The 14,100-nt window shown below is 44.4% G+C and overlaps 1 protein-coding gene across 1 annotated transcript; it reads left to right on the forward strand.

Moving 5' to 3' along the window:
- The first annotated feature begins 10,800 nt into the window (after positions 1-10,800).
- On the forward strand, positions 10,801-11,846 carry LOC130149990 (C-C motif chemokine 4-like). Its single transcript, XM_056340386.1, has 3 exons — positions 10,801-11,080; positions 11,302-11,410; positions 11,591-11,846. The coding sequence occupies exons 1-3, from the start codon at positions 10,816-10,818 to the stop codon at positions 11,682-11,684; spliced, it is 468 nt and encodes a 155-aa protein (XP_056196361.1). The 5' UTR covers positions 10,801-10,815; the 3' UTR covers positions 11,685-11,846.
- The last annotated feature ends 2,254 nt before the right edge of the window (positions 11,847-14,100 follow it).

The following is a 14,100-nucleotide window of genomic DNA, read 5'->3' on the forward strand; positions in this document are numbered from 1 at the left end:
AGTTTTTTCTTCTGGCTCGTAAGCTATTTTTCAGGCTGTCATAATGCTGTGAACTAACAAAATGATAAGAATTGCTCTCATTCTTGAGACTGGTGTGACCTCACCTCCCTCTACAACTATTGTCCTCTTGGATTCATTCCTCCTAGGCAAATGTTCAGCCACAGCTACTTAGACTTTTTACGTTTGAAAGCCTCAGTCAATAAGGATAACAAAATACCCTGAAATCAGTGTTTGGTTGGTGAGGTCCTTCTAGCTCAACTGCAGACTCCTTGAGGAATTTGTTTGTGATGCCCATTGCAGAGAACTAAGATCTCTACAGCAGGTGACACAGATTTTTTTCTAGCTCTGAAATCCTCTTTGAACCTTCCACAGGAAGAGTAGTTCTTCAGCTGGACTAGAAGATCCCATCTGGTTTTGACTCAGTTTTCTACAGCTCCCTTCTGCCTAAACACATGGAACTTCAGGAACAGTAATGAGACTGAAAACTACTCTTTTTATACTCTCAAGTGATTATGCCAAAGCTTGTAATATTCCAAAATGCCAAGCCTCCTCTGAAAACCAAGAACTCAATCCCCATGTAACAGTAACCTGAAAAATATTGCTGCTTCCCTTCAAGAGTTCTGATAACAAATACACCAGAAAATAAAATGTCTTCTGTATGTATCAACATAAAAAAAAGATATTGAGCCTCATCTACGCAGAACCATGACATACAACTCTTCCTTGCACACCTAGGAAAAGAGTGCCAGAAGTTCAAACAAGTTTTGAAAGGTATAGGTATTGCTTGGTAAAGTTTGAAAGCTGTTGCGATTAAGTTACAGCAGTCAGGAAATAACACAACACAAATAAAATAGCAAGCAGCAAAAAGCTTTACCATTGCATAAACTCTACTGTTCGTGCTGTTTCTCCACCCTCCAGAGGCCAGACCACACTCGTCCTTGTCTCTGCTTCATCCAGGTTTTTTTTTCCCCATGCTCCTCAGAGCTATTTAACCACTTTGCTGTAGGATCACAGCTGCACATCATCAAAGCAAGGCCACAGCTGCATTTCACCAGTGTCAATCAACCCACTGTCTTTCTTCCCCTACAATTCCCCCTTTTTGTTTTTTTTGGGGTTTTTTTGTTTGTTTGTTTTTTTTTTTTTCAAAAAGTTGCTTCTGTGTGACAAACATTTAACACGTGGTGGGGCTGCAAGTGCGAAAGGGCTGCAATGCCCACTTGCAATCTTCAATGCAATTAAATGCAGCAAAGAAGCATACCTTTATTTGTTTCCCCAGGTTTATAGACCCTTTCCCCAGCTTCTCTGATTGGTTATCCTTATAGCTGGCATGCTCAGCAACAGCTATTGATTAGCTAAGATGCCTGGGTTTCATGTTCTTGGCCAGCAGCTGACATGTCACCCCACATCTGGCTCTAGCCTTGCTTCATATTCTATTTTCTCTCTCCTCCTCCTTGTCTCTGAGTTCACTCGGTCAGGGTTGCGGCTCGCTCTCTTTAAAGACACAACTCTATCCCATCATTGAAGCTTGAGCCACCAGCAGCCCAGCCTAATCCCTCATTTCCCACTTTTTCAACCAAAAAGGCCATGTTTATCATCCATTGCATCATCCTTTGCAAACAAGAAAACAAACACGGTACCATGAGCAAGATGACACAGATTACAAACAGTCCCATGAGTCACAGCTCAATCAACCCCATGAACCAAGATCCTAACCCCAAGTGACTTAACCGACCATCTAGAAACTCATGACTCTCCTGTAATTTCTTTGTTGCTTCCATTTTTCCTTGATCTATTTGTGAATTGTTTTTGAATGGTCTTTTAAATCCATGCAACATATACCATCAAAGTCTTGACAGCCATGACCATGTGCTATCAATAGATGATTATGGTTTAATATGATGTTCTGTGAAGGCATTAACAAACTTAATTTGCCTATGGTATATGGTCCTCCCACTTTCCTGCTGGCTAGCCCTGGCCAAGCCCTACCTCCACAAATTAGAAATAAACTTTTTGGGAATTGCCTAGGCAAGGCCACATCCAGGGTGGGTTGTGTACGATTATGCCCTACAGACGCACACCAGTTTGATTCATTTCTCCACAAATTGACAGGCGTGACATTTTTCGCTCCCGCCCCATTGTTCCAATGAATATCTGCTGTAGGTGTGAAGTTAAAAAACCACACAGGATTCTGCCTCTAAAGTCCCTAGAATATCAAGTTCTTGGGGTTCCAGAGGACTGACAGACAAACTATCATCCCAGACATCCCACCACTGGGCACAATCTGTCATATTTTTACACTTGTTCTATCTCAATGTTGACAATTTTTCTGTTATCCACTGACTCTCTGACCCATTTGAGGGAAGCCTCCTTCCCACACTGCTTTTCTTAACTCTTTAACAGCCTCATATTCCACAGGCTGCCACTCTGGAGGTTGATTTGGCCAATAAAATACTGGTCATGCCACCACGACTCCCAAATCCCCTCATTTAAGTGCCTCCCACTTGCATTCTTGCCACTGATCCCCCAGACTCCCTTTCAGCCTCCCCCAAAATATAATCAAGTCATCGGGGTGGGGAAGGTCTGGTTCCTTTTCCAGATCTATAGGACCTGGATCAAAAGGTTTATCAGTGTCAATGGAATCATTGTCCGAGTTATCCTGTTTTCAGCTGGTTGCAAACTTTTCTTCCTTGTCTTTCTTAACAAGAACACAAAATTCTCTGCTTCATCTTTCCTCCACCTGGGACCAACAGCATGAACGATGTTCTTGCAGGGGAGTTTCCCAGGGCCCGTGATAACTGTGCACCCAGGCTGCAAACCCCCATTCTTCCTCACCAGCTCATCACACTCCTGTTGCAGTTCTGGACCGGCTGCTTTTAACAGTGCCTCAGCAAGGCCACCGATGTGTTTTAAGTCCTCACTAGACACATTTACCACAACATCAGGAGGATAAGTACACAAGCCAGCTTTATAAACAGCTATTACAATTCCATCTATGGTCACTTGACTATAGGTCTTGCCTGTATTACTATTTCCTTACTGTTCTTCCAACCGTTCTGACTGCTTTTCCAGCCTGAAGTCTAGTTTTGCACTGGCAGCAAAAAAAGGGCTCTCACTCTTTGAAATATGACTTGGCTCCTGGCTCTCTAATTACCACACAATTGTAATGGAGGCCAGACAGATTTGCTCAGCTAAGGTGACTCCCTTCAGCACTTCTTGGCCCGCTCAAGCATATAACTTTATGTTTTTTCTATATGCTAAAGTCAACTTTCACACCTTTATTCTGTAAATCACCCCGAACAGCGGTCTTTCTCAAAAAAAGATTATAACTACCATAGGCTTTCCTCCAATGACCTTTTGTACTTGTGTGCTTTCATCTATGAAGTTATAGAGTTCTTTAAAGGCTTTTGCTACTGCTTGAGAACATATGCAAACTCATAACCATTAGTCCCCAACAGCTCACCTCTCCCTGCATCTGTTACATGATCCAGATTGCAGGCTCTCCCCACCTGTTTCAGCTACATTGGGCACTGCTGTCACAGCTCATTACCTACAGTCTCATAGAAACTTCAAATGTACAAATCAGTTCACCTCACACAGGACACCAATTGTTGTGATTGACTTTACAGCGGTCAGGAAATAACACAACACAAATAAAAGAGTAAGCAGCAAAAAGTTTTACCATTGGACAAACTCTACTGTTCATGCTGTTTCTCTATCCTCCAGAGACCAGACCATGCTCCTTGTCTCTACTTCATCCAGTTTTTTTCCCATGATCCTCAGAGCTATTTAACTGCTTTGCTGTAGGATCACAGCTGCACATCATCAAAGCAAGGCCACAGCTGCATATTATCAATGTCAATCAACCCACTGTCTTCGTTCCCCTATAGAAAGGTATATATGCAATGGAGCAGGAATAGGAGGGAAATAAAGGGATGAAAGCATGTATTATGCAGGTATAGTTAATAAGTTGTGATGTGAACACTAAAGAAAAAAAATGAAGGAAACTCATGAATGTATGTAAACAAGGAACAACATAGCCAAAGTTAGATGGGAAGAGGAAGAAGAAACAAGAGATGCAGAGAAGCAAGAGACAGAAATGAATCAAGGCAGCAGCTCAGCCAAACATGAACACACATGTACATGCTCAATACTCAAGACCTCCTGCTGTCACATCTCACAGTGACAATTAGCAGTCTAGAAGCCATCAGGATCACTGTACTACACTTCTGTAGGAGAAACAGGGATCAAGTTAAACTGCAACAGTACTTTTAAGGACTCCTTAACTAAATTCCTGACAAAAAAAGGACACGTTTACTCTGACAGAAAACTGATGTAAAGGAGCATGACTGTCAGGTTTGTTTCTACACTGCACTGCTGAATTCCAGAAAAGATCATTCAGGAGGAACAGAGTTACAAAGAACTATTTGTAATAGTTTCATGAGAGAAAATACACCACTTAAATACATGGTATTCAAAGACATGGCAGTTGATGTCTTCCAGAATCTTTTTTGTTATTTCATATTCTGTTTCTTTAAACTGCTTTTGCATTTTTTATTGAACTAGACCCAACCATGAGTTGCACTGATGAGCTTCACGTCAGAAAGGAGCTGCACTTCACTGGCAGGTGAGATACCTGTTAGCAATTTGTTTATTTATTTTAGATTCTTTGATCTACTCATAATTGACAGCCTAAATTCTATTTAAAAATTACCTATATGTTTAATATTAAAAAAGCAAGTAGTCCCACAACAGTTAAGTCCATGCTGGTACCAAGATAATAAAACAAAGATGTTCTCTGGGACTCTAAGTGCTTGAGAAATCATCTCTTATTTCAAATTTTGAACTTACTCAGTACCTAAACTCTGTCTCATTGGAAAAGGTCAAGATTCCAGCTACAAAATCCTTATTATCCCCTCCACACTTACGAAGAAAGAAAGAGTCTATAAAAACATGTGTCGGGAATTGGATAAAAAGGAAAGGTGGATTCACCACTGCAGCCAGAAGTCATCTACAGCTGTAGCCAGGAGCACTAAAACAAACAGCCAAGAATGCCAGTTTGGCTGGGATAGAGTTAATTTTCTGCTTAGTAGCTGGTGCAGTGCTGTGTTTTGTTTTTGTGTGAGAACAATGTCTATAGCACACCTATGTTTTCAGTTGTTGCTGGGTAATGCTTATACTAAGTTAAGGACTTTTCAGTTAGCGAGAGGCCAGGAGGGCACAAGAAACTGGAAGGGGACACAGCCAGGACAGGTGACCCAAACTAGCCAAAGAGATATTCCACACCATGGGACATCATGCTGAAAATATAAACTTGGGGCGTTGGGTGGGATCTGCAGATCATTGCTCCAGGCCTGGCTGGGCATCGGTCAGTGGGTGGTGAGCAGTTGTATTGTGCATCACTTGTTTTCTTTTTTCCTTTCCTTTGGATTTTATTCTTTCCCCCTCTTTTTCATTATAGCTATTATTGTTATTATTGTTCTTGCACTTTTTGTTCTATTTCAATTATTAAAATGTTCTTATCTCAACCCTCAAGTTTTACATTCCTTTCCAATTCTCCTCCCCATCCTTCTGGGTGAGGGGGGAGTGGCTGAGTGGCTGTGTGGCACTTAATTACCAACTAGGGTTAAACTATGACAGTATTTTGTTTCTCTCCAGAACAAGTCAACGTTCACTTTAATAAGCCACAAAGACAATCTCTAGAAGGGCAAAATTCATAAGCTGGTTTTCATACACCTGTCTTTAGCATCAGCTCTAAACAGTTTAGCTAAGGAAGTGATTTCAGGAAGATAATGGCAATAGAAAGCTGTTGCCACTTACAAGAATTAACTACTCTAGAGACATGTTTTGCAATAATATTATACCAACACTTGCTTTATTCTTTCACTAAAATTAAGTGCATAGAAGAAAGGATCCACTTTATGAGAATATGTATTTAAAAATAAATTCCAAGGTGGTTAGTTCTCTTTGACGTTCCAGTAATTCACATTAAGGATGTAAGTAAGAAGTTAATGTAATAACAAACATTTCCTCAATTCATCTTTTCAGCATATTATGCAATTCATTTTCTTCAGTTTGACATTATTTAACTTCCTGCTTGAATGCACACAAATAAATTCAAGGAAAATAAAGATACTATTTCAGAAAAAAGAAAACGGTTACCTAGCTTAACTGAATTTAAATGGACAAAATTATTTTAAAAAAAAAACACAAAATGGTTTCATCCACACTACAACAGAGTAGTTTTCCTACAATTCAGACTTGGAACAAAGCAGACCTAAAACTTCTGATGCTAGAAAATGACACATTATCTGGGTTTGCTTGGATAGGGTACTGAGAGTCACCCATGCAGAGGATCACTGAGACAGATGCTGTGAGGAAGACTGCCCCTCTGAGCTAAAAACGGAGTTGGCACGGAGAAGGAAGGTTTACAATGATGTCTTAGACACAGCTGTAAGCCTGTGGGCCGTTTGAGGAATGAGTGTATGAAGTGCTTTTATGACAGCTGCAACTTTCCATCACAGTGAGCTATCGCAGACTCCTTAAGGGTATCAGAGGAATCCAGGTCCTGTTAGCCCTCCTGAAGTAGCCGAAACCTGACGTCTAAAAGCTGACTCTGACCTTGGTCTGAGATTTACAGAACAGCACACAGTGAAGGAAAAGACCTAATCTCTTGACAAAAAGGCTTGTGTCTTTGATGAGAGATTTCTGCTCAGTTAGTCCAGATACATATCTCTGCTGTTTTGTCCTGGAAAACCTAAAGCACACTTGACTAAATGCTCTTTAATTTAAGGCGAATTAGAGTATATGGAAATATATACCTCTGTGAAAATGGATGTACAAGATCCAGAAGGATGCTTTCTCTTCTGTTACTAAAAGAAATGAAAAGAAGAAATACAATCCCTCCATGTTTACAAAACCATACTGAGAGGCAGACACCAGACAGAGATCAGGCTGTAGCTAACTGCTGTGATATGTACCACAGGAAGCTTTGGTTTGCTGACACCATTAAAATGGGATAGGCAGATGCTTTCAAGCCAGTTTTGCCTTCTCATCACTTTTCTTATACTTCTTTGGGACCATATCTTGTAATATAGGAAGACTATATACTCTCTTGCAGAACAAAACAGATGATTTTAACCCATGGATGGAGGATCTCCAGTTATCTTGGATCAACCTTGGCTAAACACTACTAACACACAAACCACGAGAAAAAGTAAAGATGTTCAGGAGAGTGAAATCTAGAGTGATTAAGACCAAAACAGTATTATTTACCTGCTGTCAAAAACAGGCAACATATTGGGACTGATGTTGGTATGCAAAGGCATTGTGGTATCTCAGGTGAAGCTACAGGCAAACCTTGACTATTTGGAGACTCATTTATATATTCTACTTTTATTCCGTAATATTTAATTATCACAAAGTTGTGAGGTTGTTTTAAGGCCAACTGCTTAAAAAAAATTACCCTAAAATCCAGAAAATGCAAGGCTTCATACATGTGAGCAAAACTGTACAGAAAACTTTAACTGGGGGAAATTTTGAATTAGATGGTAGATAGCTTATTTTTCTTGCTTGCTACTACATTCTTTATGAAGGGCATTATACTACTGCATCTATTCCAAATGGACATTTTGGAAGACAAAGTTAGTCTTTGATTGAGTACCTGTACAAGAGATCTGTTTTTATATGGCTAATTTACTAAAGCACTAAATAGTGCTGAGATCTAGATTTATCTTCTAAATGAGGAAAACCACAGTTACAGCACAGATAAAATAGGTGCCTGATAAGTAATCTTAATCAAGAAATTCAGAATTCACAATTGCCTCTCATTCTCAGAACATTCATTGGTTTTTGTAATGCATCTTTCTGAATAGGACTACAACTATAATACACAGTATAGCCAAGAGGCTACTATTGCTTTTATAGTTTGGATACACTTGTCCAATTCAGATAAGCACAAATAAAATCTATTTATTATATTAACTCATTGAAGATAAAAGGTCAAAGGGCAGCTTCTATCTTGACTAAAAGGGAGCACAACCTCAAAAGCAGCCTACAAAAAAAAACCCAAAACCCCAGATAATGTAGTTTCAAAAGTTATTTGCCTTCCCTACATAAAATTATTTAAATTAGAACTAAAAGACAAGTGTACATGTACCTTTTACCAGGACAGACAAGAAAGGTTGTGTTTAAGGAGATGGTTAGCAGTGGTTAACAATTGGTGTTAGGTTAAAGAGAAATAGTAGGGCGTAATTTGTTGCCCAGTATGCTGCTGAATGGTCTCAGCAGAGACAAGGGTATATTATATTAAAGCAATTAAATCAGTTTCAGAACAGGAATGGGTCACCTAGCTCAGGCTTCAGCTTGTGTTATTACCTAGATAAAAATTTAGGAAAATACGAGTTTATGATTTGCATATACTGTTGGGATACTGCAGACTTACAAAAGCAAGGATAAAATCAGGGCCTGCAGATATTAATAGTTATTTCCATTTTTTGATCTTTGTAGTGGTCTCAAGATTATGCTTAAGGTTCTGTTAAACACGTGTAAGACATTTCCATGTTTTTAAATATAGAGAAGCTGGCAGAAAGTTAGCAGAATTCAAGTTACTCAGACCACAACAGGATGGAATGGAGCATTGACCGTAAAATATACTAATGGAGTATCTTTTCAAATGGGTCCAGGTTTGTCATAATACAAGTTAGGACTTTCTTAGAGTATATATTATACTTTAGGAAATCACACATCGGTAATTTCATTTCAATGGTGGATTATGCATATCTGCAAAGCTGAAGAAGTGATGAGGGATAATGGATATGTTTAGTTTGTATTTAAGGCTACAGCCTTTTTACAGGTTAAGTTTAAGGACAGCAGAAGGAACAAAGTGAACTGGGAGAGCAGAACTTACATTATTTGTGGATCTTCTAACCATCAGAAAGGAGAGAAGGAGGGATAAAAAGAGCTGATAATTATATTCAAATCTGATAAAAGTATGAATCATGTATTTCAGGCTTGTGCTAGAAGTTCAGCTCTGGGGCCCCCAGCAGAAGACATGGACCTTCTTGAATAAGTCCAAAGGAGGGCCACAAAGGTGATCAGGGGGATGGAACACCTCCCCAGTGAGATCAGGCCAAGATAGTTGGGGTTGTTCAGCCTGGAGAAGGCTCCAGGTAGACATAGCAGCCTTCCAGTATGTAAAGGGGGCCTTCAGGAAAGATGGGAAGGGACTCTTTACCAGGAAGTATAGTGACAGGACATGGGGTAACAATTAAAGCTGGAAGAGGGTAGATTTAGAGCAGATTTTAAGAAGAAATTCCTTACTCTGAGGATGGTGAGAAACTGGAACAGGTTGCCCAGAGAAGATGTGGATGTCCTCTCCTTGGACACATTCAAGGCCAGGTTGGATGGGGCTTTGAGCAACCTGATCTAGTGGAAGGTGTCCCTGCCCATGATGGGGATGGGGGTGGGGATGTGGAGCTGGATGATCTTCAAGGACCCTTCCAACCCAAATCATTCTAGGATTGGATGATTCTGTGACTGGACTCCATTGCCTTGCTGCAGAGATGGAGCAGTGGTCCCAGGCTGCAGCCTGGCCTGACACCTTCTCTGTCACTAGGGTGAACAGAGGATTTACACTTCTCTGTCTAAGCATTTTCATTTTAGCTGTGGTCTGCAGCCTTGTGGCAGTCAGGTTGTTGCAATTATTGCTTGCTCACTTCTTTCCAAGCAGGATCACTTCACCCAGTGTAGGCTCTCTTTACTGGCTTAGCCCCAAAAAAGCACATACACCAGTGTCAGGTAGGAGATGGGGCATTAGCAGTTAACAGCTGGAGGGAGGAGATGCTTCTGCTGGCACCCACTGAGCCAGCTCATTGCAGCCTTGCAGATGAAACCTCAAGCAGAACACAGCATGACTGAAAAAGGGGAAGCATTTGCAGTCACAGAGGGTAATTCCCAAACACCCTCACCAGTGCCCGCTCAGAAAGCAAGCTGGAAAACTTGCTACTTCCTCCTTTTTTTTTCCCCTTTCTCTGGCCTTGCCCTGATTTTCCTCAGGGCTCTAGTTATGGAGCTTCATGCCCGAGCCTGGCTCTTGGCTGGTGGGGTCATCACACCAGCGGCAGAGCTGCTGTCACAGCTGCTTGGGCTATGGCCAGTCCCTACCAGGTGCCCAAATGGAATCTGAAAGTTGCAGCCCTGTGTCCGGCACTTCCTCTTCTGTGGTTTTCTTGCCTTCTCCAGCTCAGCAAAACTGGGTGATCCTGACATAATCTCCCTGGTATGATGCACTTGTTGAGGTTGAAAAAGACCCTTGAGATCATAGTGTCCAACCATTAACCTAACACTACCAAGTCCACCACTAAACCATGTCCCTAAGTGCCACATATTTTAAATACCTCCACATCTTTTAAATACCTCCAGGGATGGTGACTCCACCACCTCCCTGGGCAGCCTGCTCCAGCGCTTGACAATCCTTTCAGTGAAGAATTTTTTTCTAATATCCAATGTAAACCTCCTCTAAATGGCACAACTTGAGGCCATTTCTTCTCGTCTTAGCACTTGTTACCTGGGGAAAAAAGAGACCAAGATCCACCTTGCTACAACCTCCTTTCAGGTAGTTGTAGAGAGTGATTAGGTCTCCCCTGAGCCTCATTTTCTCCAGGCTAAACAACTGCAGTTTCCTCAGCCGGTCCTCACAAGACCTCTTCTGTCTTGAATCTGAAAGTTACAGCCCTGTGGCTGCTGCTTCCCTTTCTACAGTTCCCTTGCTTTCTCCAGCTCTGAAAAATTGGGCAATCCTGCCGTAACTTCCCCAGTATGATGCACTCATTTTCTTTCCTTGAAACCTTGGACCCATCCAGCAGCCAGGGGATAAAAGGAAGGCAGCAGCAGCAGGGGCCAAGCATTGTGCAGGAGAGCCCTGCAGCCACCCCAGCTCCAGCTCCACTCGTGGTTCCCTCAGCCTGCAGCATCATGAAGGTCCTCGCAGCCACCCTGGCTGCTCTGCTCCTTGTGGCCATCTGCTCCTTGGCTGAGGCCCATCCTCATGACTCTGGCATTGCTGCATCTACCCAGAAGCCAGGTTTGCGGTCCCCCTCCAAGAGAGAGCCCCGTCCCCACTGATGGGACCCTCATGTCCATGGGAAGGGCTGGGAGTGAGTGGTCATCACCAGTGCTGGGACTCAGCCTCAGAGATGGAAGCTTCCAGGGGGTGTCCCTGAGGGATACAGCACAGGTGACAGCAAATCCCCTGGGAGCCCAAGGCAGAGCCTTTCCTACAGCAGGGGGTCTCTGTCCCCACAGACACCAACCCCACTGCCTGCTGCTTCTCCTACACGTCTCGTCGGGTCTCACGCAGATTCATCAGCTCCATCTACAGGACCAGCAGCATATGCAGCCAGCCAGCGGTGGTGTGAGTACCCAGCACTGACGGGGGTCAGGGTGCAACAGCCCCAGCAGCACCCCAGTGTGTCCAAGGGTGGTTGGGAAGGGGAAGGGAACACAGCCAGCAACACCCAGGGCACTGCCAGCGAGACCCAGCACAGGCATTCCACCGCCCCGGCCAAGCGACCTGATGTTTTTTTCCTGGCAGTCTGGTCACCAAGAAGGGGAAGGAGATGTGTGCAGACGCCAAGGCATCCTGGGTGCAGGAGCTTATGAAGCACTTCGAGTCACTGGAGTACTGACCCTTCCCTGCTGCTGCCCCAATGCAGCAGGCTTGGGCCCCGGCACCAGATGCCCAACAGAGTGCTTGAGTTGCATACTTCTTCAACAGGAAAATTGATTCTAATTGACATACATTTTTTAAACTAAATTTTGTTTCCTAATAAAGTGAAAATACAAAAGCACTTTTAAAGGTGTCAGTATGCCTGTTAATGAGGAGTCAGGAGTTTTGATGCCTAAATAGAGTGTTTGGACCCTTTGGCTGTCTCTGAAGTCCCTGCTGGAGCCATGATTAGACAGAAGGGACCCACAGGGACCCCCTTCCCCTCCCCCTGCCTTGGTTTGACTGCTGTCACCCAGGCAGGGTGGCCTCTGCCCTATGACAGCTCCCACGGTGCTTCCCCTTCCCCAGCCCTGGCTCAGCTCCTGTCCCCCAGTATAACCCAGAAATCCCCATGGGGTGATATCAGCATCTCACCCAGGGGTTGCCTGTTTCTCAGGGCTCTCCCTGCACAGCATGTGCAGAGCCAAGTCACAAGCACTCCAAGTGAGGCAGCCCCCTGGGCATCTGCCACTAGCTCAGTGACGTGTTTGCCCGAAACACTGCAGGATCAGGTTGATCCTCGACTGCACCAATGTCCCCACGCCCAGCCATATCCTTCACGGCAGCCCCTTGCAGTGATGGAGCTGAGAATCCAGCACTGTGGGGGTGCCACAGCCCCACACACACTACCCCACACTGCTGCTGGAGGAGCAGGCAGGACCCTCCTGTGTGCCTCCCCCCCTCCCACCAAAACAAAGCATCAGGTCCCCAAGGATGAAGGTGAACTGAGGAGGTGAATGACAGACTCCTGAATGCTGATCAGAAGACCATTTATTAATCCATAACCCATGCTTTTATATCCTAAGGCACCATACTAAAATATCATTGGTTAATCAATACTGTTCACACACGTCTTAGCTGTATTTCATTGGTTAATTGCTAAGATACAAACACACTGAACTTCTTGCACTTCTTTTCTCTCTTCCCTCTTATCTCTGTGTGTTTCATGTTCTCAGCCAGCCACCGACGCTGCACCCTGCATCTGCTTCAGCCTTGCTTCATACCCCGTTTCTCTTCTGGGCGTTCAGCCAACTTTATCTTACTTTCTGTGCATTCAGCCTTCAAGGTCCTTCACAGGCATCGTGGCCTCCAGCACTTGCCATAAAGCTCTCTACAGTGAACGAAGAGGATCCCCTCAGGCACCTGCCAGAGGGGATTTTGCCAGATGCCCAGCTGCACAAGAGGCCCCCACACTGTGGGAATGTGCTCTGGCCTCTCCCCCATCCCGCTCCCAGTGTTACCCGCACTGGCACCCTAGCACAGTGCTGGGGGTGACAGTGCTGCCATCCTCCAGCAGTGTGCAGGCTGTGCCAGCAGGCTGACTGCAACCCAAAGTCAGGGGACAGTTGTGCTGGCATGACAGGTTCTGCATCCATGAGAACCGCTTGGTGAGTCACTGGGGCTTGACACTCCCCAGTCCCCAGCCCCATACCCACCAACAGCCCCTGACACACACCTTCTTTTCCCCTCTTGCAGTACCAAGCCAGTGGGCTGTGCCAGAGAGGGGACAATGAAGAAGGCTTCTACAGCTTTCTCTTCCCTGACATCTCACTGAAGCTGAAGCAGGTGGCATGGAGGCCAAGGGAAGCAGGTGGCATGGAGGCCAAGGGAAATACATCCCCACCATGGTTCCCATGCCCTGTGTCTGGAACTGCACAGGCCAGCAACCTCACAGGAATGTCCTGGCAGCTGGTTGCAAGTAGCCCACCAGATCCTCATTTATCCAACAAGGCCCATTTCTGCAGAAATTGGGGATTTTGAGACGGTACATGGCTTTATCAGTGGTCTAGTGTTACCAGCCAGGCAGCCCACCAGCTGGGCAAGGGCGAACTGTGTTCCCCAGGGGTGTGCGGTACTGACACCGGCTGGCTCTGCGCCATCCCCAGGGGTGCTACATTTAATGGCTGTGGGATGACTCAGTCAGCATCTGGGGCCAGTGATGCACCCAAAATTTCCACTTCCCCTGTGGCGTGAGTGATGCTGCATCTCCCAGTTTTTTGGGGAGTTCAAGTGAGTGCAGCCACCCCACAGAGCGAGAGCCAGGGCTAGGGCGGAGGGCTGTGACTGAGCTGTCACCTCTGTGCCACAGAAACTGGAACAGGTTGCCCAGAGAAGATGTGGATGTCCTCTCCTTGGACGCATTCAAGGCCAGGTTGGATGGGGCTTTGAGCAACCTGATCTAGTGGAAGGTGTCCCTGCCCATGATGGGGATGGGGGTGGGGATGTGGAGCTGGATGATCTTCAAGGACCCTTCCAACCCAAATCATTCTAGGATTGGATGATTCTGTGATAGGCTCTCTTTACTGGCTTAGCCCAAAAAAAGCACATACACCAGT

Source organism: Falco biarmicus, chromosome 1 (assembly GCF_023638135.1).
Source record: "Falco biarmicus isolate bFalBia1 chromosome 1, bFalBia1.pri, whole genome shotgun sequence".
NCBI lineage: Eukaryota > Metazoa > Chordata > Aves > Falconiformes > Falconidae > Falco > Falco biarmicus.